The 24,595-nt window shown below is 40.5% G+C and overlaps 1 protein-coding gene across 1 annotated transcript in view; it reads left to right on the top strand.

Annotated features, from left to right (window-relative positions):
* gdpd2 (glycerophosphodiester phosphodiesterase domain containing 2) overlaps window positions 1-20,523 on the top strand; it is a 50,069-nt gene extending 29,546 nt beyond the window's left edge. The window contains exons 4-14 of the mRNA XM_028460407.1: window positions 347-406; window positions 496-594; window positions 684-774; window positions 13,825-13,970; window positions 14,601-14,683; window positions 15,271-15,430; window positions 15,530-15,736; window positions 15,823-15,971; window positions 19,666-19,810; window positions 19,978-20,060; window positions 20,490-20,523. Of these exons, the coding sequence (XP_028316208.1) occupies window positions 347-406; window positions 496-594; window positions 684-774; window positions 13,825-13,970; window positions 14,601-14,683; window positions 15,271-15,430; window positions 15,530-15,736; window positions 15,823-15,971; window positions 19,666-19,810; window positions 19,978-20,060; window positions 20,490-20,523 (1,257 nt within the window). The remainder of the gene's footprint in view (window positions 1-346; window positions 407-495; window positions 595-683; window positions 775-13,824; window positions 13,971-14,600; window positions 14,684-15,270; window positions 15,431-15,529; window positions 15,737-15,822; window positions 15,972-19,665; window positions 19,811-19,977; window positions 20,061-20,489) is intronic.
* The last annotated feature ends 4,072 nt before the right edge of the window (window positions 20,524-24,595 follow it).

Here is a 24,595-nt window from a genome sequence, read left to right as displayed (position 1 = left end):
TAAAATGTTTTTTTTTCCATTTAGGTTTGTGTAGTTTTTGTGTAGGCCTAACTATGACAAATATCATTATACAATCAAATCAATGCAGTATAAATGCAGGACACTCAAATTCAACTCTTTGAAGTGCCATTCTAAAATCCTTAAAGATCTTATTAAATGCTTTAATTGTCTTTCAGATTTAATGTGAATAAGTTGTTCTACACTCACCAGCTTGTGTTTATGATACCTTCACCTTTGCTTTTTAAGTGTAGTTTAACCACCTCTGTCTAAATTGTTGAAACCAATTATGCTAAAAGAACCAGAATCAAAAGTCACACCTTTGTATATTTATTTAACTCTATTACAGCTTTTTGCTTTGCTACAAGTTGCCTTGGGAGAACAACTCGATTTGCATTGGCTGCACAAGGTATTTAACACTTGATTATGGTAAAGCTCTTTACAGCACTTCTTGATTTTGTCATATCTGGAAAGTTATGACCCATTTTCTGCTCACAGATCTTTTTATTTTTGGGAGTGGTATTTGTTGCCTTGGGAGTCACAGGATTCAGTCTGAATTGGAAACAGGAATGGCCTACTGTTCCTCTGTCACTGCAGGTACAGCAGGAGACAATGAACATGAATGAATTTGCTCATTAAAATGTGAGGATTACATCTGTCAGATATCTGTGTTACTCTCTCTGCAGGCCACTGCTCCTTTCTTACAGTTTGGTGGAGTTGGAGCTCTAACTCTGTTGACCTCTTTGGTTTTAAACAGCTTCCTCAAAGCTAAAGAAGGTACAGTATATGTGTCAAAACAAGTACCAATCACTATCCGTCATTTCCTCTACTTTAAAATTGTGTATAGCTCTTAAAACAAAAGTCCCAAAATCCCACAATGATTTTGGGACTATATATATATATATATATATATATATATATATATATATATATATATATATATATATATATATTGTGATAATGTGATTAAAGTCATTCTTACAGTCCAGAGCTAATTGTTTTATGAAACAATATCACAACGTTCAAGACGTGGTTTTACATTAGACAGACAATTTGTGTTAATGTTTTATGTATTCTGTTATTTATTTATTTTATTTTTTTTTTGCAAATTCAAGGTTTTACTAGGATGGTGTCTCATGTGCTCATAATTTATGCACATCTACATTAACATTCACTAGAAATAATAAACCATATGTAGAATCACATGGCTTGATAATCACTGTATATTGTCTTTAAGTAAAAGCACAGCTTATAGCTCAGATCTACTGAAATTAGACCTCAAAGAATATAGTTATTGCTATATATATCATAAATCTAATATGAATGACATCAGTAAAATATACAAAATTTTACATTTTGTTACAGTTGTGAATAGGCGTACCGTTATTAACATATTAAGTATACAATGCCAGATACAAATACATTTACATTTGAACCACTAAAACCTTGGCAAGCACTAACAGTAAATGTTACAAAAATCCTTCTACAATTTTGTTCCAAAGAAGTATCAAACCAGTATTGTTTAAGGAATAAGGAAGTAATATGGATCATAATTTGCTAACTAAAGACACAAAAAAGTGGTTAACAAAAGTCTCTCTCTCTCTCTTTTACACACACACACACACACACACACACACACACACACACACACACACACAGTATTATATTATCTCTATCTAATCGTACTACTACCGTGTTATTGTTGTTGCTATTCTTACCTTATTATTTTATGTTGTTATTGTTTTTATTGTATTATAGTTACTGAATTTTCATTAAATTATTTACACAAAATGACAACAGAAATGCAGTAAAATATACAAAAAGGCTCTAAAAACACAAAATGACTCCAAAAAACATACATTACAGAAAAATACACCAAAAAACAAAAATTATATAAAAAAGACTCAAAATACACAAAACTAAATATTTATACAAAAATACACAAAATAACAACAGAAATGCACCAAACTACACTAAAAAAGATACAAAAATACACAAAAAGATTCCAGAATCAAACTGCAATGACAACAAAAAACAATAATTATACAAAAAATGCACAAAAAGACAACAGAAAGATAAAAAAAAATACACATAATGACTCCAAAAACATATATTACAGAAAAATACATCAAACAAAAAAAATATAAAAATGAATAGCAAAAACAATAATTATACAAAAAATGCACAAAAAACACAACAGAAAGATACAAAAAGTATCTCAACTGTAGTGTTGAGTAAGATCAGTAAACGGTGCTACATAGTGAAGCTGAATCTTGGTCAAAGGCTTCCAAATACCCCAAGTGTGTGTATCTGTTATTTTGGAGTAATTTGGTAATTTCCAAATGTTTATTTTAATTTTATTTCACTTCTGGACGGCCCCGAAATGAAACCTATTCAACTTTTGACCTCAGGGTGTGAGGGGGAGCTAGCGTACCGTCTATATCTATTTCACTGCACAGCTCCTCACCCGAGCAAGAGTCACGTGTGCGGCCAGAGCCAATCGCTGCGCTCACAGCCAAGCAGACACGGACTGTAAACACATAGAGAAGAAGATAGTTTAGACCGAGACGCGGGAGCTCTCTGAATAGATCATTTGAAACCGTCAGTCACTGGTGAGTCAGACAACTTTCCCAACCCGTTCAGTACTCCATCTGGAAAACTGCAAATTAATTCTCTGTGGTGCTGTGCATGGAAGCTAAGCTCTGATCATTCGGTTCATAGGTAAAAAATGATTTTTTTTTTTTTTTTTTTTTAAAGACAGCTGAATTGTAGATAATACTTTAATTCTATTTCATCCCTTCTGACCGCCAGAGGCGGTGCTTCAAGCACTGAATGATCATTCTTGCGCATGCGCAGGTCGAGAAATTAATAACAACAAAGTCACCTGTGACCTCCGGTGACCCACGTGAATCTATAAAGTCACATGACACCGGAAACACAGTCCCTTTTGTTCTTCTCACCTATGGTCGAGTGTTGCTCTTCTGAACGGACTCCACATACTGCTGTAGTCTTTTGCGGCTCACTGCTATCGGCCCGTGACCTGTGGTGGGAGCTGCGAGCGCGTCTCGCCCTCCTGGGCTGTGTGGGCTGCTGCTGCGGAGTGGGTCCCTGGTGAGTATTTTCCTGTTGCCGTTTACGGTGAGGAGTGGGCTTGTGTGTCTGGTGTCGTGTTCGGCGTGACTTTTTTGTTACACGGAGTACAATCAGCTTGTTCAGCTGCTTGCTTCCGCACGACGCTGCCGTGTTCGGCTTCCTCGTTGCTGGTTCAGATAATGGGACTGCAGCCGTTTTTCGGCTTATTTTTTTTTCTTCTACCCGACGTTGCCGTGTTCGGCCTCTTGGTTTTTTGGTATTGTTACCGGCTATCGGCAGTGGTCGTTCCCTGCTCGCTTTACTTTTTTTTTGACTCCACCAGTGACATGTTCGTTCGGGTGGGTCTGTTTTTGTAGCGTTTTGGGTCGCTATTGGTCTGCGACTCGACCTGACCCGACGTCATGCTGGCCTCTCCTTGTTGTAAGGATTGTTCGGCGCCGCTGGATTTGGACGACGGGCATGATCAGTGCGCCTCGTGCCTCGGTGTGGACCACCTTCGGGACGGCCTCACCGACGCGGCGTGTGTGGACTGTCGGGTAATGCCGTTGTTCTTACGTAATGCCCGGTTGGCCACGTGCAAGGGTTCTACGTGCTGGCCGCAGAGGTTGTCTTCCTCTCTGCTTCCGGATGGGCAGTCCACGGTGGTGGGGTGCTCCGCGCCCCCTCCGCTGCACGGAAGCGCTCCGCTACAGGAGCCGTGGTCTCTGCCAGGAAACGATCCAAGGTGGGTCGTCCATCGGGGCTAGTGGTGAAGGTCGACCACTTGTCTTCGGAGCTGGCCCAGATGAAGGCTCTCCTCCAGTCCCTTCACGGAGCTGGTCCTGCTCACAGGGTGGTTGTGCAGAGGCATGAGGATGAGGCGTCTGTTCACGACCAGGACGTCCTGTCTGTGGCAGCGTCGGACTCGCAATTTCGGGATGCCGACCTGCATTCGCCTGAATCGGCGGACGTGGATACAGAGGCGTCTGAACTGGGCACTTGTGTGTCTGATGTCTCTGCGGGGGATGGTGAGGGCTCTGCCATCTCCGCCATTCGTACTGCGCTGGCGCGCTTGCACCTGGACGCCCCCCCCCCACGCAGTCTACTGCCTCGAGTGCCTTTTTTAGGTGGCAGGTTTCGTCCACCTCTTTTTTGGTTCCCCTCTCCGCGGAGTACGTCGGTCAGCTCCATGCCTGCTGGACCGACACAAAGGCGTATTCCAAGCCTACTGCCGATGGTAGGGCGCTTGCTTTCATGCAGGAGGCGCCGAAATTGGGCTTGGATCGCATGCCGGCGGTCGAACTGGCAGTGGCCTCCCTTATTGTGTCTCCAGAGGAGGCCCTCAGATCCGATGCGCGGTGCCCGCGCCCTCAGTGTCGGGCCACTGATGAGCTTTTGTGTAGAGCTTATGAGGCCGGGGCTCGTATGGGGCGTATCGGGAATTCCCTGTCCCATTTGCTGCTGGGACTGGCTGCGTCACTGGAGGACGTTGGTCTAGATTTGCCTACGCAGGGTCTTGTTGACACTTCTCTGCAGGCTTTTGCGTTTATGTCGAGGGAGCTGGGCCACCTGCTCTCCACTCTCACGTTGGCTCGGAGGCAAGTCTGGCTGTCCCAGTTTCCTCTGACCGAGTCCTGTAGGAGGACTCTGCGGGGTCTCCCGGTCCACCCGGGGGAACTCTTTGGTTCGGCGGCAATGGAGGCTCTGCATCGTATGGCACAGGCCACCCAGACGCGTCAGCAGTTGGCGGGCCTTCACCGGCGTGGACCTCCGCGGGCGCTTGCGCCGGGTCCACCCCCAAGGGTTTCCCCTCCCTCGGCGGATCCCTTTGCTGTTCCTCGGCGACCGCTTACGAGGTCTGACCATTTTCGTGGCGATCGACCTCGGACGCAGGCCGCTCGTCTGCCCCGCATGGAGAGACAGAGTCGGCAACCCTCCCGATCCACTAGGGGCCGGGGGGGACGCAGGTGAGATCCGGGGTCCGGGGGTCGGTCGTTTCACCCTGGAGCAACTCTGTTATTGGGCTGCCCACACCCGGGACGTGGGGGTGATGAACATATTGTCAGGGGGTTACAGACTACAGTTCCGCCGCCGACCTCTCGTTTCTGGCCTAGTCCGGGTCACACATGTCCACCCGGCCAAGGCCCAGGTGTTACGACTCGAGATTCGAACCTTGCTGGACAAGGGTGCGATCATGCCTGTGGATCCCCTGCAGGATCCAGGGGGTTTTTATTCCAGATGTTTTCTGGTCCCGAAAAAGACAGGGGACCTGCGTCCCGTGCTGGACCTGAGAGGTCTCAACATGTTTTTAAAGGTGTTATCGTTCCGCATGTTACGCACCACGGAGGTGCTTCGCACTGTATCGAGGGACGAGTGGTTCACCAGCATCGATCTGGAGGATGCGTATTTCCACGTTTTCAGTTCAGGGTTCTCCCGTTCGGTCTCTCACTGTCGCCCCGCGTATTCACGCGGGTTGTGGCAGAGGCGCTGGCCCCATTGCAGGCACGGGGGTTGAAGATACTGCCTTACCTGGACGATTGGCTCATTTGTCCTGTATATTGGAAAAAACAACACAATAACAACAACTAAGACGAAGACATAGACAAGTGCACACAACGAGTATACACATACAACAACAAAAACATGGACACTGAACATGAACAGTAAGGTCAGTCAAGGTCAAAGCCAGTCATTCCACTGAAAGTGGTATTATCTATTAAAAACGTTGTTTGGTGTTTTTAAACACCCAGAAAAATAACCTTTAAAACCTGGTAAACTTTTTAGAAGGCCCAAGGCCTAAAACCATAATTCTATTAACAAGCAGCAGTGAAATCTGAACACCCCACTACATAATTGGTAAAAACAGGGAGAAGATCTAGTGCATCAAAACCCAGGAGGAAAGGAAGGTAAAACAGAGGAACATGTGTCGTCAAACAGCCATTCATCGGTCAATCACTCAATGACACGTCCACGGCACATTCGCACTCACAACGCTGTTCTCTCAGGCATACGTAACGTGTCATCATTCAGTCATTCATGCACCGCACACGTTCATGCCTCAATTTTCACGTCCATGCATTCACAAGGTTTCGCTGCATAGTGTCTAAGTAGAATACAGGCCTCATCTAACCCACCAGTGGCGATAGCCAGTCCACCTCCTCTCTCGGGGTCAATGAGCTCTTATTGCCCCCCATGCTTGGCAACCTTTTAGCATTAATTAATTGCTTTTCACTGGTATCATCTGATTAATAAGAGGTACGCTCCTTTTTACTTCTGCCTTGGCGGAGTCTACACTTAGATTATTGCCCATGGTAGTACTGACAGTTTGCTATCTGCTGATCAGGCAGGAATGGCACGGCCGTGCACTAATAACCAAACTCAACCCCGGTATGCAACCGGGGGAAAACTCGACCGCTGTTAGTTTCCAGAAATTTAAGAAAAACCTCTGAATCAGCAGGAACCTCAACCACCACTCTTGAAAATTAAGAGCTTGGGAATTTAACTCAACCACCATTAATACCAGAAATTTAAGAAAAACCTCTGAATCAGCAGGAACCTCAACCACCACTCTTGAAAATTAAGAGCTTGGGAATTTAACTCAACCACCATTAATTCCAGAAATTTAAGAAAAACCTCTGAATCAGCAGGAACCTCAACCACCACTCTTGAAAATTAAGAGCTTGGGAATTTAACTCAACCTCGGTCTGCAACCGGGGGAAAACTTTGCACAACTGCCAGGACTTTTGGGCACTTCTAATATTATTCAACATTGAACGGAGCACGCAACCTCTAATAACCCTCACTCTAAGAGAACGTAGAAATTTGTTCAGAACGGTATTCGGTTACCAAGCATGTATCAAATCAGGTGGGCCGCCATCCCCTGGCAAGACAGTATGACGCATGTTCAGCAAGTCAAGGATGGTGTCGAGGAGAGAGAAGCATTCCCCAGGAATTGTTCCGCCTATCAGAAAAGAAAGATCCCCCAAAGAGCGCTTCCCCTAGCAAGGTTTATCCTTTTTCTGCACATTAAACCAGGACTTCTTGTTTGAAGAGTAATTGCCTATGTACTCATAGCAACTAATGGGACAGTTTTCTCAGGAAAAATTTGGTAAGCATGATCTGAGTTCACATCATACCAAGATTGCGTATGCGGATGCATATATTATTCGTTTATTGGATATATTATTTGTTTATTGGATTCTTCATCTGTTTGATTCCCATTATTAGTGTTTTACTCCCTGTAGTCTTCACTACAGTTTAGGTTAGGGTTGGGGTTTTAATCTTTTTTGATATCGGTACAGAGATGAACTCAGTACATGGTACCGGGGTGTTTTGGAAACTTTGGTTGCCTGTCTATCCTATGGTCAGGACCTCACAGGCTGTCCGTGGAGGTGCCTGAACAAAACCAAAGTAAATAATGACCAGCCGTACTAGATGCCTGAACAAAAATTTGGTACCCCCCCTGCTGTCAAGTGGCTTCGGGCCGGCAAGACAGTCCGACGCGGTAAGGAGGAGGCGCGCAAAATGAAAACGATGAATGTTGAACTAGGCTGTCTGTCGCAAACAGCTTCAAAAGGGTAAGGTACAGATTGTTTACGAGGGTATCGGTCAAAAATGTCAAAATGTAAACTTGGTTGAGGCTGCAGTCATAAATCTCTGTCTCAATTTTCCTGAAATTGAGTAAAAACAAAAGAGTAAAAGAAGAATCGTTCAGAAATAACAAAGGAGAAAAAAAAAAAAACGTGAGCTCAAAAAAATCATGGCCAATAAAAGAATAAAAAAATAAAAACTTCAGCTCCAAAAGCTGAGGCAACAGAGGGCTCTTTCTTCAATGGATGTAACCTTATCTTGCATTGTGGGGCCCTCCCCTCAACAAGAAAATAAAAGGAAATAAAAGCAAACAAAAACAAACCTATTAGTAACACTATTTTCTTCCCTTTTTTTTTTTCATAAAGGCAAAAGCAGTGTAAATAAATGAGCAACATAATGAATAAAAGCAAAGATAAATGATGGGCACACATGGTCTCATGTGGCAAACAGAAGGGTTCTGTGTGAAGTTATGGTGGTCCTGTGTTTCAGCTCATAGTTATGAACGTGTGTGTGTGACTATATGTCTGGTCTGTCTGCTTAGAGCACACCTTCTTTTAAGTGTATCTCAAAGCGTGTGAGAGAATAAATGAAAACAAAATAATCTAGCGTACAGTCAGAAAATAGAGGGGTTAGTATTGTCCTATCGAAGGAGAAGCTTGTTGGCTATTTGCTAGTTGTCCCCCCCCATGCCAAAGTTCAAGGCTAAAGTGATATACTGTAGCACTACCACCAAAGGCTGTGGTGGACTTCTTATGGCTTGGTGTCCTCGTGGCTTTTGAAACAATCAATCAATCAATCAATCAATCAATCAATCAATCAATCAATCAATCAATCAATCAATCAATCAATCAATCAATCAATCAATCAGTCAATCAATCAATCTTTATTTGTATAGCGCCAAATCATAACCAATGGTATCTCAAGACACTTTACAGTAGAGCAGTCTTAAGGACGGACTCTTCATTTTATGGATACACACATATGCATATATACGTATATACACATACAAATGTATCCCACACCCAACATGAATTCATCATGGCGGCAAGGAAAACCTTCTGTTAAGCAGCAGGAACCTTGTGTGGATCCCATTCCTATGATGAACAGCCATCCACGTTATGCTGTGTTGGGTGTGTGCAGAGGAAAGGGTGGAGACAGAGTTGTTGAGACTCTGTAACTCCACACTGAGGATCCCACGGACCTGCAAGACAAAAGCCAGAAGGAGTACAGGAGCAAACACACAAGGGAAGAAGCAGACATAGAGGGAGTGTTTGAGAGAGGAATGGGACCCTCTCCGGTCCCTCTCTAACCTAAATGACCTCTCTCTTAAAACAGTGTCTTTTTTGGTGAAGATGTTCCAGCAGACGTGTGATCAGTCTGCAGTTGCTGCCCATCATTCAGGCAGTAATCGTGGCGTTTAACCCGCAACTCATTGGTGGGGGAGTGTCCAACCAACTCCGACGCCCACAGGTTCTCAGTCTTTGATGATGGGGCAGGATGTGTTAATCCCAGCATTGGCATGCGGCCCATTCCATAGACGATGAAGAGTTGACTTGGGACTGAGCGAGTTATTTCGTTGCAGCATTGCTTTGCTGAATGGGAGAGTTGAGTCCTTTGATAGTCGATTTCCTTCTGAAGCTTGGTCCTTTGAATGATGTTGACATTTCATTAGCATAAGAGTTGAAGGTGATTTCATTCATTATGAGCTTTCATTGAAGATGTCGTTTCTTCAGGGACAACCGCAAAGCCAACAGAAACTAACAATAAAATAATAAAAAAATGATAATGATGATAACAGTAATATTAAAATAAAATGAAATGAAATACTGTATTCATCTGTGTGTGTTTGAGTGTGTGTTGCTCATAGTCATTTTAGAGTGGACCCCAGATATATCAAACATGAAATCAAATGTAATTTAAAATAAAAAATAAAAATAGTGTCTGTGTTGCAATGGCTTAGCACTATTCTGTAGGCAGAGGGAAAGCTGAGAAACCACAACGTTGTGTCTCTCTCTCTCTGTGTGTGTGTGTCCCTCCCTCTCTCTCTCTGTGTGTGTGTGTGGGGGTGTGCCTCCCTCTCTCTCTCTGTGTGTGTGTGTGTGGGTGTGCCTCCCTCTCTCTCTGTGTGTGTGTGTGTGTGTGTGTGTGTGTGTGTGTGTGTGTGTGTGTGTGTGTGTGTGTGTGCGCACAGAAAACACAGCAGCCGACTCTCGTCCAAAATGAAAGCATTAAAGCCAAACAACCAAAGGGAGAAATCTGATTCCATTCACACGTTTAAACAAAATAAAAACAAAGATAAAAAAAGAAGCAAAACTCACCGAAAGCATGATCTGAGTTCACATCATACCAAGATTGTATATGCGGATGCATATATTATTTGTTTATTGGATTCTTCATCTGTTTGATTCCATTATTAGTGTTTTACTTCCTGTAGTCTTCACTACAGTTTAGGTTAGGGTTGGGGTTTTAATCTTTTTTGATATCGGTACAGAGGTGAACTCAGTACATGTACCGGGGTGTTTTGGAAACTTTGGTTGCCTGTCTATCCTATGGTCAGGACCTCACAGGCTGTCCGTGGAGGTGCCTGAACAAAACCAAAGTAAATAATGACCAGCCGTACTAGATGCCTGAACAAAAATATCCGAGCCCGAAGAAAAATATAGGGAACTTGTAATATTAAAAAGCAAAGAACTTCAACCATTTGACCCTCTCTCATGGCAGTCCTTTCACTGCATCAAAACACAGAACAGCTGAAGGAGGAGAGAACATCCAGAATGATGAAAATCAATACAGTGCTCGACTGGTTGCCTTTCTATCAACACAGAGCGAATATATATATGTAAACGAAAATTTATATATATATATATATATATATATATATATATATATATATATATATATATATATATATATATAAAGGCAGCTTTACCTTAATAGTCCGAATTGGTGTTCGAGGATCAACCGATGGTTCGTGGTCCAGTCTCTGTCCGAGGGGCAGACCACCGTGGGGCAGACTCGGAAGTCCCATGCCATAAAAAACTAGCTTTGGAGTTTTAAGTGCGTCCACTCTCTGGTGCTGGTCCACGGCAGAAGCCCCCCAGAGTAGAAGATGGATCCTGTTCGTGATCGCCAATTTGTTACGGCAAATTTGTGGTTGACCTCATTTGGAGACATGATTTATTGCTCTGGTTGAATGATGGAGTCCAGGCGAGGCATTGATGATTTTATAAAAAAGATTTATTATAAAATTAAATAAAAAAGGAGTAAAAAAGAAGCTTCCATCCTGAAAGAATGAAAGGCAAAAGGCTCGTGGCAGAGCAAAAAGGCAAGACTCACTCTAACTAACAGTTTCACAGCTTAAGCTTTTATACAGATAACAGAAAAAGTTCCACCCTGAGGTGAGGAGAAGGAGGGAGTCAGATGCCCAACAGTGAAAACATTTGAGGATGATGAAGTCATGTATATTATGAGGAAGATTGGGCGCCACTCTTATCTATCCTTGATAGTGTGTGTGTTCGTGTGTATGGCCTTCAGCAGAGACTCTGTGTTGCAGAGTACAATACGATCTGTACTGTTTAATCTAACATGACTCAGCTGTTCAAAAGTGCGAAGAGTAATGCAGTCATCATGTATTAAAACATGACAAGTTGTACACATGAACACACATTTGACGATATTATGATGAATATAAAAATTGCCATAACACAGGTAAATGCATTTACAGAAACGAACACAAATGCAAACAGGTCACAACACAAATGCAAACCGGCCACAACGGAAGTGTTTCCGACGGACCGGTATTACAGACGTACGGGTATTATGATCTGATAGCCTGATATGAAAAATATAAGAGCATCCTAATCAAGTTGTGGCCATTTTGCATTCGTGTTGTGACCTTTTTCTATTTGTGTGCATTTCTTTAAATGCATTCACCTGACACTTCCCGGCCACCGGGTTTCCGCAACGGAAGTGTTTCCGACGGACCGGTATTACAGACGGACACGTTTCTGGCGGATGTTTTTAACCCACCAGAACAGTTAAGAACAAGAAGAAGACATTGAAACGCGTATGAAAGTAAGTGAAAGTTGATTAGGATACTCTTATATTTTTCACATCAGGCTATCATATCATAATACCCGTCCGTCTGTAATACTGGTCCGTCGGAAACACTTCCGTTGTGGCCGGTTAGCATTCGTGTTGTGACCTGTTTGCATTTGTGTTCGTTTCTGTAAATGCATTCACCTGACACTTCCCAGCCACCGTAGTTTAGGGTTAAATTGAATGAAAATAAATGTTATGTGTAAAACTCAATATTAATTTTGGCAAAGCTTTTAATTCACAAGTGCAGATATATGAAGACAAAGCCACATTTTTTCCATTCACTAAATCAGTTGAAAATATCTAAAAATAATGCAAAATTTGTCTGATCTAAACCTGCTGTAAAAATGTCCTACGTTATTGGGATTTCGTTTATTGAGTGACTATAACTTCAACACTAAATATCAGATTTATGTCTGTAAAATGATCATATATCAGGAAATGAGGCTCTTGTTGGCTGAAATCGCAATACCCACTTGTCAACTTCTTATTAAATACAATTATGTGATTAGAATCTGGTAGGTCGACCTTTATTAACATTGAAATGCTGTGGACGTTCCTACTAGGGCTGGGCCATATGGACCAAAACTCATATCTCAATATATTTTTTCAAAATGGTGATATATGATATGAATCTAGATAATTTTATTAAATAAAGTCTGACCAGAAAGACAATTCTGGGTTAAATTTGCTGATGCAAAATGCTACACAGGGACATTTATTAACAAACAGATGATCAAGATGTACACTCATTAATCATCTAACTGAGCTTTACATGTTGTTCTGAGAAGTAAAAGCAGCGACTCCTAAAACTAGTATTTTGATACATAATTAGCGATAATATATATATATATATATTGATATATGAAATAATATAGTTTTCTATATCGCCAAAATAGAAAACTCGATACATCTTGAATCTTGATATATTGCCCAGCCCTAATACCTAATATATAAAACAGCCTAAACAAAAACATAAATGTGTATATGAAGCACATGTGTTTATTTAATATACTTACAGTTCATATACAAGTCAACACATTGCATATTTACTGTTAATTTCACATTGCTTGTTTTTAAGTTAGACATTAACATTTTATTTTCATTATATATTTTCTTATAATTTCTCATGCTCACTCATGTGGTTCTCTGGTATTCACTAATGACTTATAAGACACATTTATTGCTGACTTTACATTCTTTAACACTTTTTGACAGCAGTGTATATTTGTGTCACTTGTGATTGGCTGATTTTTCATAGTGACTTGACGTGGTTCCTTCCGCTGTGGGAGACGTTAAAATCTCAGTTATTAATCTAACAGAACGTGTAACTGTGTCCCATCCTGTTGCTCTTTAGGAAGGTAAACTGTCACATTTTACAAGGTTTTTACACAACTTCTTTGTTTTTTTTCACTGGAACGTCTTCATTCATCTCTTTTCTGAGTTGTTTCCGGGTTTTTTGCCGCTGTCGGCACTAATCTTGCGAGAACTGCCCCTCAGGCCATTTCAGATGGTAGTTCTCACGAGGCTAGTGATGGCGTTCAGTTTAGTAAAGCATCTTTTATTTATTATTACATTAAAATACGGGATATTTACGTGAAAATACTAATACGGGAAGAATGCGGGAAAGATGGGTAAAATACGGGATGTTCCCCTGCCAAAACAGGATACTTGACAGGTATGTGTAGGGAGTCTATGCATTGCACAGTAAACAAGAGTAGTCGTTCTACGCTTTGGAGTGAGACTGGATTGGTTAAAGCTGCAAAGGGCCAACATCATGATCACTATGGATTAAGAATGTGATGTTACTCAAATGTGTGAACTGTAAAGGCAGATAGGCGAATACTAATGGCAGTTGAAATAAGTGCCAATTGTACCACAACATGCTCTCATAATAGGTAAAGCATATTCAAAGGAAAAACCCAATCCCAGATTTAAAAAAGGGACTAAAAGATGGTTTACCACACAATAATGAAATGTGCCTAATTTCCTAATATTGACGCTAAAGAAACATCTGAACTGAGTTTTAAATCACTGAAACTATTCTTTTATCCTTGTTTTCTGCAGGGTCTAAGTTCTTCATTGCAACAATATTTCTAGCTGTGTCAGCAGCCATCTTTCTGTGTCCTGTCTTCATCCAGTCTCCTTGTCTAATAGACCCACTGAATCTGCCTGAAAAACCTAAACTCATCGGTCACAGAGGAGCACCAATGGTAAAAACCAAGTTATTTGTTTTTTTTTTAAACAATCCTATTCACACAGCTTTAGATACAGCCAGTGCTGTGAAGTGCTGCTGTGACATATTTGTTCCAATCTTACTGCCCCAGGGCAGAGATTAAAACACCCTGCACAAATTACAAGCCCATCATAGTGTTCACAAAATGTTCAGGTTTCACATATAGAATGCAAGGCTTCAGTGTCTTTTTTTTTCAGTTGTCTATTGCTATTGGAAAGTCTATACAGAATCTTCCTTTGCTAAACTAGGCCAAAGGCTCCTCAACAAAATTCCTGACAAATATTCACAACATGCTGCCAGTGAAGATAGGTTATGTAATTTTGAAATATTTTGTACTTATGTTCAGAGTCCCTAAAAGGACATAATTATAAATATATATTTGTTAAATAAGTTTTACCTGCTCACATACAACATATAAACTTAAGTGAGCTCTTAATTTTTTACGTTATAGTGCATAAATACAGAGTATGTTACACGAAAGTGATGCAGGTGTTGCACCTTAATCTGTGAACAAAAAATATGAACAGTTTGGTTCCCAAGTCTCTATTTAACAGGGTTGAATGTGTCTGCACAGCTTTTCTCATCAATCTGTTCTTTCTGTATTCAGCTGGCCCCAGAGAACACCATGATGTCTTTTAACAGAAGCATTGCATGTAATATGGCAGGTTTGGAGACAGATGTGCAGCTCAGGTACAACGCAATGTTTTACTAGTAGGGAAACAGATTAAGAAGACACACATACTATCTTTACTTCATGAATGTAAAGCTACATTTTTTTTTTTTTTTAACATTAATGTTTTTTGTGCTCAGCCACATGACCATTGGCTTACACCAATAGCTCACAACAGCACATTTTTCACATTTTGCAATGGTTAAATACAACTAAGTGCAGTTCGACCAATCATTTAGATTTAAAATTTTGATAAAAGAGTCAGTCTAGTTCATTTAGTTGTCAAATTAACTATTGTACTTTATTACCAAAAGTATTATGGCATCATTTTCTAACCTACAGAAACTATGATCTATTAATTTCCTACCTGGGGGTTTATATTAGATTGAAGCCCCATAAAGGGTAAAATATTTACTGTAAATCCCACTGAGGCTATGAAAGACAAACTGATTACATCCGTTACAGAATGACTTGTTTTGTTTAAAGTTCCTACATATTGTGGGAAACATGTATTACTCACAAAATTGTTCAGCAGTTTACTCTTGTAGTTTCATCTCCAATATCTTCATTGAAGCTTAATTTTAAAATTCCCTTTCTATGATTCCAGTAAAGACCGAATTCCCTTCCTGATGCACGATAATGACACTGGCTTCTTGCTGAGAACAACAAACGTTAAAGAGCGTTTTCCCAACAAAAGCTTCAACCGCAGTTCTGATTTGACTTTTGAGGAACTCCAGGGTCTCAATGCAGGTGAATGGTTCCTGAAGGTGAGGGTTGTACTTTATATAAATATGCCATATACATATTGTCTGTGAATATGTTTTTTGGTCATGAGATATTGTCCACAATACGAAAAAACTCTCTAGACAGATCCTTTCCACTCAGTGTCCCAGCTGTCTGAGGAGGAAAAGGAACGAGCGAGACAGCAGTCGATCCCATCCTTACTTCAGCTCCTGGATCTTGCTAAAAAGCACAACAAGTCCGTAATATTTGACCTCTACAGTAACAACCAGGAAAATGACACAGTAGATGTCGTCCAAACCATCCTAAGTTCAGGCATTGACCCAAGCCTGGTCAGTCTTACTGTCATGCCTTATTTTAGCTTTGCAGCTTTGCCATTAATTTCACATTTCACTAAAAACCTATCTTGTCCCCACAGGTCCTATGGCTTCCTTCTGAAGGAAGAGAATATGTAAACTATACAGCTCCAGGTTTTATTCACATCTATAACAATATCCATGACATGTTCAACAAAGGAGGAAAACACCTGAATGTGAAATACAACAAATTGAGAATGAAAACAATTAGGTAAAAATAAAATGTACCAACATTACTTAGTCCTAGAGCCAGAAGGTATGCACAGTAGAGGGTAATTATAAATGCTGCAATATAACAATGCATATTGTGGTTTAATATTCAATCTCTAGGGGAACACAGTTTTAATCATGGCCCATGAGTGGAGACTTAAGGATCAACTAATGTAATGGTAAAGACAGCTCAGAAAAGAGTCACACGTATATATGATTACACAATCCTGTTCATGTTTTACACCTTATGGGCACATGTTCTTACATGATGCTTCGTACAGTGTATGCCAGGGCTTCTTAAACATTTTCAGACCAAGGACCAGAGGTGTGGACTCGAGTTACATGACTTGGACTCGACTTAGACTCATGTCACAAATTTGATGACTTTAGACTCGACCGGACAAAATAATGAAGGACTTGCAACTCGACTTAGACCTAAAAACAAATTATCATAACTTAACTGGGACTTGAGCCTATTGACTCAAGAAGACTTAACTCTGCTCTAACCTCTGCTGGACGGCACTCTGCCATCCGACTTTGATTGACAGGTCCACCTTTAAACAACCTGGCAGCCAATCAGGAAGTAGCTGAAAATATTAAGCAAGGCAGAGATGTTCACTCTAGCAGAGAAAATGATTCCAAGAGTGATATCCTTTGGATTTAAAGATTATATCATCATAATTAATTGATTTGGAAAAATTATACCTTCTTCTACTTCCCAGTATGATTATTGTTTGTTTGGTTAACAGAAGAACTTTGACAATTATAAAATTCAAAAAAATGCTGGATTGAGTCATTTATAAAAGCATTATGTCAGATTATATCACTATTAATTAACAAATATGTACTTTGTTCAAATAATTCATTTTTTTATATCAGTTAGATAAACTTGTAAATAAAAGTTAAGGACTTTTGACTTGGACTTGATTGGCCTTGACTCAAGACTTGACTTGGACTTGACTGTCTTGACTTGGGACTTGACTCAGGACTTTAGTGACCTGACTTGAGACTTACTTGAGACTCTAGAAGCAGTGACTTGTTCCCACCTCTGCCAAGGACCACTTAACAAATAAAAATAAAAACCTGGACCACCTAAAGCGTCAGATATCCAAAACCAATAGATTTGTTTACTACTCCAACAGTATAATACAAGTTAATATAATATATTATTATTTGTATAATTTATAATTACAAAATAGTATAAACTCAAAAGTCATTGTTTTAAAATGCGGTTCATCTTCAGTTGAGTACGTTCATTTTGGCAAAAGATTGTAAAATGCACACCTTCCTAGCTACGAGGTGGTGTTGCAAAAAAGCGGTGAAGTAAAAATGATCACTCTCATTACTGTTACTATTTGAATTTACATTATTTTCGGAGTCAATTGCAAAGAGTTTAAGAAATGCTTTTAATTTAAGAATATGAAACTTATTAAACATACAGTATTTCCCCAATAAAAGTGCAGACCACTAGAGGTCGCTCGAAGACCACTCTTTGAGAAAGGCTGGTTATGCGATCCCAACTACGAAATCCTTTGCTTGATTTGTGGTAACAAGTTCTGCTTTCCTGTTTCAACAAATTGTCATTAGTGTTTAACGGTAACTCCTCTAACCCATCATTTTTAATGCAATCTGAAAATATTCTCTTATTTACTTAGAAGATGAGGGAATGGTCTTAAAGGTCCCATGTCATGCTATTTTTCACCCATCTCCATTTGTTCTAAGAACCCCAAAAACATAGTATTTGAGGTTTTCCAGAATTTTAGCCTCTGAAAAGTCCCTTTCTGGGCAACTCTACACAAACAGGCTGATTTGCGTCCCACTTATTCATATTCATGAGTGGGCGTCTCTATATTCGGGACAATGACTTCCTCCTCCCACCCGCTCTGTAGCCAAGCTCATGCTGCTTTATAAACACGAAACAGAGTGTGGGGAGGGGCGTTAGCCGGTACATACATAGACTGTAGAAAATACATACATAGCACCACGCGAAGGACGCTGAAATGCTCACCTTTGTGGGCGTGTCTGTTTACATGTCAATCACGACAGAGAGCTTCCTGGAGGTGCAGAGTGCTCACAATAAGTTCCACTTTTAGTAGCCGTTACATTGCCTCGTATCGCTTTTGACATGATCTGTTTGTGACCCAATGCGATGCAGCGGTAGGACAAAACAGTGGACAATCGTCTTAAATGGACTATTCCTGTAGTTAGAATAGGAGAGGATGACAAGAAACAGTTGATTGACTCCGCTGCTGCTGTGATATACACACACACCGTGGAGCAGAGTTTGTCATTGGCTGAAAACAATAATAGTGTGTGGACAGCAAAAGACAATCGCTATAGTGATCACCTCTCCAAGAGCAAGGCATGATTATAAGAATGGACCAGACATGAAAGACTAACAGACCAACAAGGGACAGGGAGTATATATATATAGGTGACATGATCATAGCAGACTGGCTACAGGTGTGGTGCTGACAGGACCGCCCAGAACTAGTGACTAGCCCACTAATTAAAGGTAATCATCAGCCTAGTCCCTAACAGTTTATTTCACCAATTTCTGGTCCACAAAATGTAACAAATCATGTTTTCATTCATCAAATCCAACATTTTTAACCACATTATCATTTTTATTTGCAGGTAAGTGATCAAAGTGCTACTACAGCATTCCCTGACACAAATCATAAATCTGAGAAATCCTCATTAGTCCTTAACCCAGCAGGACAGATATCAGCACTATGCAGTGATTTTTATTGAAAATTCATGATAATTTTTCTAAAACCCATCATTATTGTTGATAGGATAATTGGAAAAGGACAAATGACTGACACTTATACAATAGTAAATTAACTTGAATTATATAGCACTAAAGTAGTTATAATGTGCTTTACAACAACCTTATTCACTCATTCACACACGGTGGTGACACAGCTGCCATGAAAGGTGGTTATTTATTATTGAAGCTGTTATATTTAAATCTTAAGATGAGCCCCCAACTGTAAGGCAAAGTCAAGCTTTAGGGTTGCTTGAGTGGTTATACCTAAAACTGGTATTTGGGATCAAAGTATCTATGGCTAAGCCCAGAGCGAGCTTATCACACAGCCAAAGGCATGCCAGTGCATCCACAACCAATGTTTGTGCAAGAACCACTTTCGCGAACCCCGGGTTCAAAGGTGCAGCCAGGCCGGCAGCAACAACGGGAGCCAAGGTACCCCAGGCCACGACCGAGCAGCCCCCCCGGATGCCCTAAAGACCCCAGGCCGAGAGGGATTGACAAACCGGTCTGGGATTCAGAGGTTAACCAGCCGAAAAAGTGTGTCCCTGCAAATCTGCTGCTATTTGGTGATCTCTCAGTTTAGATGAGTTGCTGATTGTGTTAGTCAAAACATGAGAAGAGACCTTGGTGTGTGCTATCAGTGTGCTTCTATATCTGGCCTGCTTAGGGCAGTCTGACCAGGAGAGAGATTTCTGTAATTTTACACTTTGGGGTCGAATCCCAAAGCTGTCAATCAGAAGATAAGCCAAGAGTCATAGACCTTAAAATGTGTTAAAACTGTTAACAGTTCAGAGAGTTGGTATCACACTCAAATCAACATGGGAGCTAGTAGGAATATGATGCGCACAAGTGATTTAAGCACATCTATATAAAAAAATGTAAAACTTCAAATAACATTCAATTTAGTGTTTATATTTGGCAGAGACCTCCGAGAGAACAATGTCACAGTGAACTTGTGGGTGGTCAACGAGCGCTGGCTTTTCTCACTGCTGTGGTGTGCAGGAGCCAGCTCAGTCACCACCAACTCCTGTGACCTACAGCATGTGGGCAGGCCTGACTGGGTCATGGTGAGCAAAACTCCCAGCCTTCCCAATAGTGATTGATTATTCACAACTGTATTTCAACTTACCATAGTCTCTAAATGACATAAGCCTAATCACGGCAGAAGTTAAGAGTAATTTTTAAAGCTTTATGTGACATTTGGAGGTTTTTTTATTTTTGTTGTGCATTTCAGGCACCTTCTCAATACAAAGCAATATGGATTGCTGTGGATATTGTATCTGCTGTGATAATGATTGGAGTTTTCATACTGAAGAGGTAAGAGAAAACCAGGCTTGTCGTTCAGAATATGGGGAATTGCAGAAAGAATGTGATAAAAGTGTAAAAACTGGTACCACACTATTTTTTTTACAGGAAAACAAGCTGTGTTTGTCATAGAGGAGGTCAGTTTTGTTTCTTTTTGCTACCTCACACCAATTTTTGTCACATTTTATCAGCTGAACTTCTGTTTTTTATTCTGAGATTATTTACTGGTAGACTTCTTTTAAAGGTATCCTTGAATATGTTTTGAACAGCGCGAGAAAATCAAAATATCTTAAGAAATGCTGTATTTGCTTGAGAAGAACTGACTTGATTTAACCATTCTAGCAAAGAACCAACATTACATTAAAATAAGCACTCCAAACTACTGCAAGATAAAATTGACAATTTTTGACCTGTGTGTGATGTGATTTTCTTTTTGCACAGAGACACAGAGAAATACTCCTGCAGCCTGGAATGAGTGGGAGCTTTATCCTTTCTTACCAAGCAGGTAGTTTAGATGAGTGGTTATAGTTCCAACCTGCACAGACCGACTCACATCGTTTTCACATCTGCACTGCCAGAGAGAATGTTTTGAACTCAATTCAAGATGTGAGAAAATCAATGTCAACTGCCACTGTGTAAGATGCCACAGGGTAGCAGTATGAGATCTTTTGCCAAACAATTTATTTCATCTTAATTAATGTGTCTATGTTTAAATATTATTCTGTTTTTATCAGCTGCTCAAGCTGTCTGTCATTGATAGTACAACAATTAATTTGGTTTTGGAGACCAGGGGCCTCATTTATAAACGCTGCGTACTTACAAAAGAAAGCATACGTCACATACTGTATAAGCAAAATTTGGGATTTATAAAAAGAAAAAAAAACCTGGCGAGATAATGTGCGCACCTCCACGGCAGCTCTGACCCTGTCATATACGCACCAAAATCATATGAGAAACGGGAAACTCAGACGCCAACAGGAGAATGATGAAATTAATAGTTTGTGTGATATAATTGAACATTTCACAACACATATTATTTGAAGGATGCATTTGCAAAGGAGGAAAAAATTATACTGACGCCCGCAGGGAGTAAGTGACGTGTGCACACCTATCAATACAATTTTAGATTATTAATAATAATCAAAATCACATGATCATTGCGCAAAACTGCCGATCAATTGGCTGCAACACCTGTAGTTGTTATAAAAAGGAACACACTGCTGCGTATGGAGGACGAGGTGCACGGGATACACCGGAGGGAGAGGATCTTCAAAGACCAGCCCCATGAATACAAGGTGCTGCGGGAGGGAGACGAGCTTCTTCTGCGGAGTCTGATCCCATGTTTTTGGCGGATATATTTTATGTGTGATCGTTTTTTTTTCACCTGTCACAGTCTGACGAGGCAACTCAACGCGATCTGCCTTTCTATCTTTCATAATGCGCACTGTCTCACCACATTACGCTCTGCGTGTGTCCACCTCAAATTAGGTGGAATTTGTTATATTTGCTCGTTTTCCCCCTCGGTCCACTGTGAAATTTGGATTAGTGAATATTAATTCAGTGCGTTGACCGGACCTTTTATGGGCACCAAATGGGCGGAGCTAGGTGTTTCTTCACGTGCACCAACCTCCGAGTTGATTCTGATTTATAAACAGAAACGGGCGTGGGACGTACGTGCGCCCTCGTTTATAAATTGTAAAAAAAAAAAAAAAAAAAATCGTACGGGTTTTTTAGCATACGCCAGCTGAAGTGTGCTTATCTAGGCACATTTTTATAAATGAGGCCCCAAGATGGGATTCCAGAAAACGGGTTATATTAAAACTCTGAACATGTTCGAGCTCAAATAAGGGAAACTCTGAGTTTCCGATCCTAGAAAGCGAATTAAGTTATACTCTGAGTATGTCACCACGGTAACATTCTCTGAACTGAACCTGCTCGCTGGCAGGTTTTGTATAAGGAGACTCTGGGTTTCTACCTCGCTTCGCCCACCTGAACACCCATCAGTCATGGATTGTCCGTTCTTTCCAAAAGTATTCTAAATATCTTTGGGAACACTACCGCTTCTCAAGAAACACTTAAATTAACGTTGACAGACTTCTCGGACCACACATTTGTTTTTTTTTTTTTTGTTTTTTTTTTACATTTGTAACATCGCACAACACGGATGCGCTCACATGCACATGCAGAGCAATCAGAAAGGTTGTTTTGCATTAAAACACCTACTAACGTCTTTTGTAAAGTTCCCTGGATACAAACCTGTTTCAAATGTAAAGGGGAATATGTCAATTCAAAGGAATACACATTTATACCGTTCAATATGATATGACAATTTAAAAAATCTAAATGTGGTGAGATGATGACCTAAATATGCATTTCCAATCTGAATGATGTTTTTATATTTAATTTTTCTTGTCGGATTGACCCTAAATTAACAAAACATTTTTAACCAACTCCTTGGCAGCTGCATGGTGTTACCTTTTCCTCTTAATGTGCGTTCACACCAAACGCGACTCTGGCGACTAGACATTCAAAATCAATGTAAATGACACAACGTCAAACGACCATCACTGTCTTTATTGCCAGAGGCTGCAACCCTCGGGAGGGCTGTACACTTCCCTCAACTTACTGGGGCCAAATGAAAGCAACATACTCCTTGATTACGCCTTTTAAATTCTACTTATAGTTTGTTTGAACTCATCCTTTCGTCACTCCGTAAGTTGATTATTTAAACCGTAAGTACAAGTGGAGCTGTTTATGATAAGTGCTGTAAAAGTATGACCGGAGAAGAAGTGTACAGCCCTCTTGGTGCACCAGCCCTCTCAGTGCTGCCTCCAGCTCAGCAAGCACATACTATTCCCCAGTCGTCACGTCACTGGAGCGATGAAGCGACCAAAAAGCGCGACAATGTTTAAACGACTCATCATGGGCGATTTAAGTGACTGTAGCCAGTGAAGTTGCATTCGTTGTGAATTCACCTTTAGAATAGGCTCATATTCCCCACACACCTGCAGGAGAACTTCTAGCTCCATAGGGGTGAAATAAGTCGCTCTCCTCCGGCTCGATGCAATGGTAGCTCGTGATATCTTTGCTCCATTGATGATGCCGTTTTATTGCGCTTGTGCAAGTGAGTAACTCAAGGTTTACATACTCAAGAGTTGATTGATCCACTTCATACCAGCTGTAATAGAACTGGATACTCAGAGTTTGCAGTATTACTGTGTAACTAAACCATACTTTGTTGTCTGTTGGGGCTCCGTCAAATAATATATATAGAGAGAGGAGAGCACACCTAGCAGTTGAATCACAGTTTTTAATTTGACCAGTTTTAGAGAGTCACAATGCTCTTTCAGTTAATTTGTAAAGGCAGAAAGAGAAGTATTTGTCTTCATCCATGAATTTTAAAAAATCCAGTAAGGATTATTATTGAGAATTCTACCATGTTGTCCAAATGGCGGCATCAGATGGTCAAAATTGGTACATCTCCCAAGGAGGGATCAGAATCAGAATCAACTTTTTTGGCCATGTAATGTATGTTATTCACAAAAGGAATTTGACTCGGTGAAATGTGCTCTTTCTAACAATGTAAACATTAAATAATAACAATCAACTAAAAAAAAAAAATGATGACAGGTGTGTGGAGATCACAGGGGTACCTGCAGCAGCATTGGGAGCTCACACAGTCAAGCAGAGCTTCTCCCTCTCTCTTCCATCTTCTTCATCCTGGCCACGCGTGTAAGACTGTTTATCTTTGTGTGACACCATTTTATGTTAACATTATGAATTGGAGATTGATTGTTGAAAGCTCCATGGTAACGTATTTGTATATCTTAGAAACCATGGCTTGGATGGAAATAAATCCTTGAACGTGCTTCACTTGTCATCGGCTCTTAAATTTCAGATATTTAGCTATTCAATCCTAACCTGAAAACGTTTAATTAATAACGTTTCTTTTTTTTTTTTCTTTCTTTGTACAGTAGCCCACAAATAATGTATTGTTCTGTGAAGTTGTTTGAATGTTAAAGTTTTGTTTGGAGCCCGTCCCTTACTTCAGCCCACAATGTGTTGGTATAAGAAGAACATATGGCTGGTGGATTCAGAGACCTCATCACTGAACACACAGTTTAATTCAAAACAGAATATTTTGTGCAGTAGTACAGATGAAGGATAGATATTTTTTAATTGTGTTGAAGTGTATTTATTTCATTTTGGGGTTTACGTGGAGTTTCAAGTATGCACAATATAACTTATTGTAATGTTGCCTTTTAATATCATAGTGACTCATGTTCTGCTGAAATTTGTGGAGGATGTAATGAAGCATTTACTACCAATGTATGTTGTACTTACTTTGAAAATCTTGATGAGTGAGTACATTACTGGATTAATCAAATAAATGCATTACAGACCATATACCCCTTTCATGTCATTCTGAAATGCAAATAGATTTGTACCTGAACAAGACAAATCGTTAGTTCTAAATCGGTGTGCCACTGGGGTGAAAAGTTATGTTTGAAGAGCATGAAATGAGGACAGCTTGATGAGCAATTTTT

This window comes from Gouania willdenowi, chromosome 10 (genome assembly GCF_900634775.1).
Source record: "Gouania willdenowi chromosome 10, fGouWil2.1, whole genome shotgun sequence".
NCBI lineage: Eukaryota > Metazoa > Chordata > Actinopteri > Blenniiformes > Gobiesocidae > Gouania > Gouania willdenowi.
Note: the sequence above shows the minus strand (reverse complement) of the source record. Positions and strands in the feature narration are given on the sequence as shown.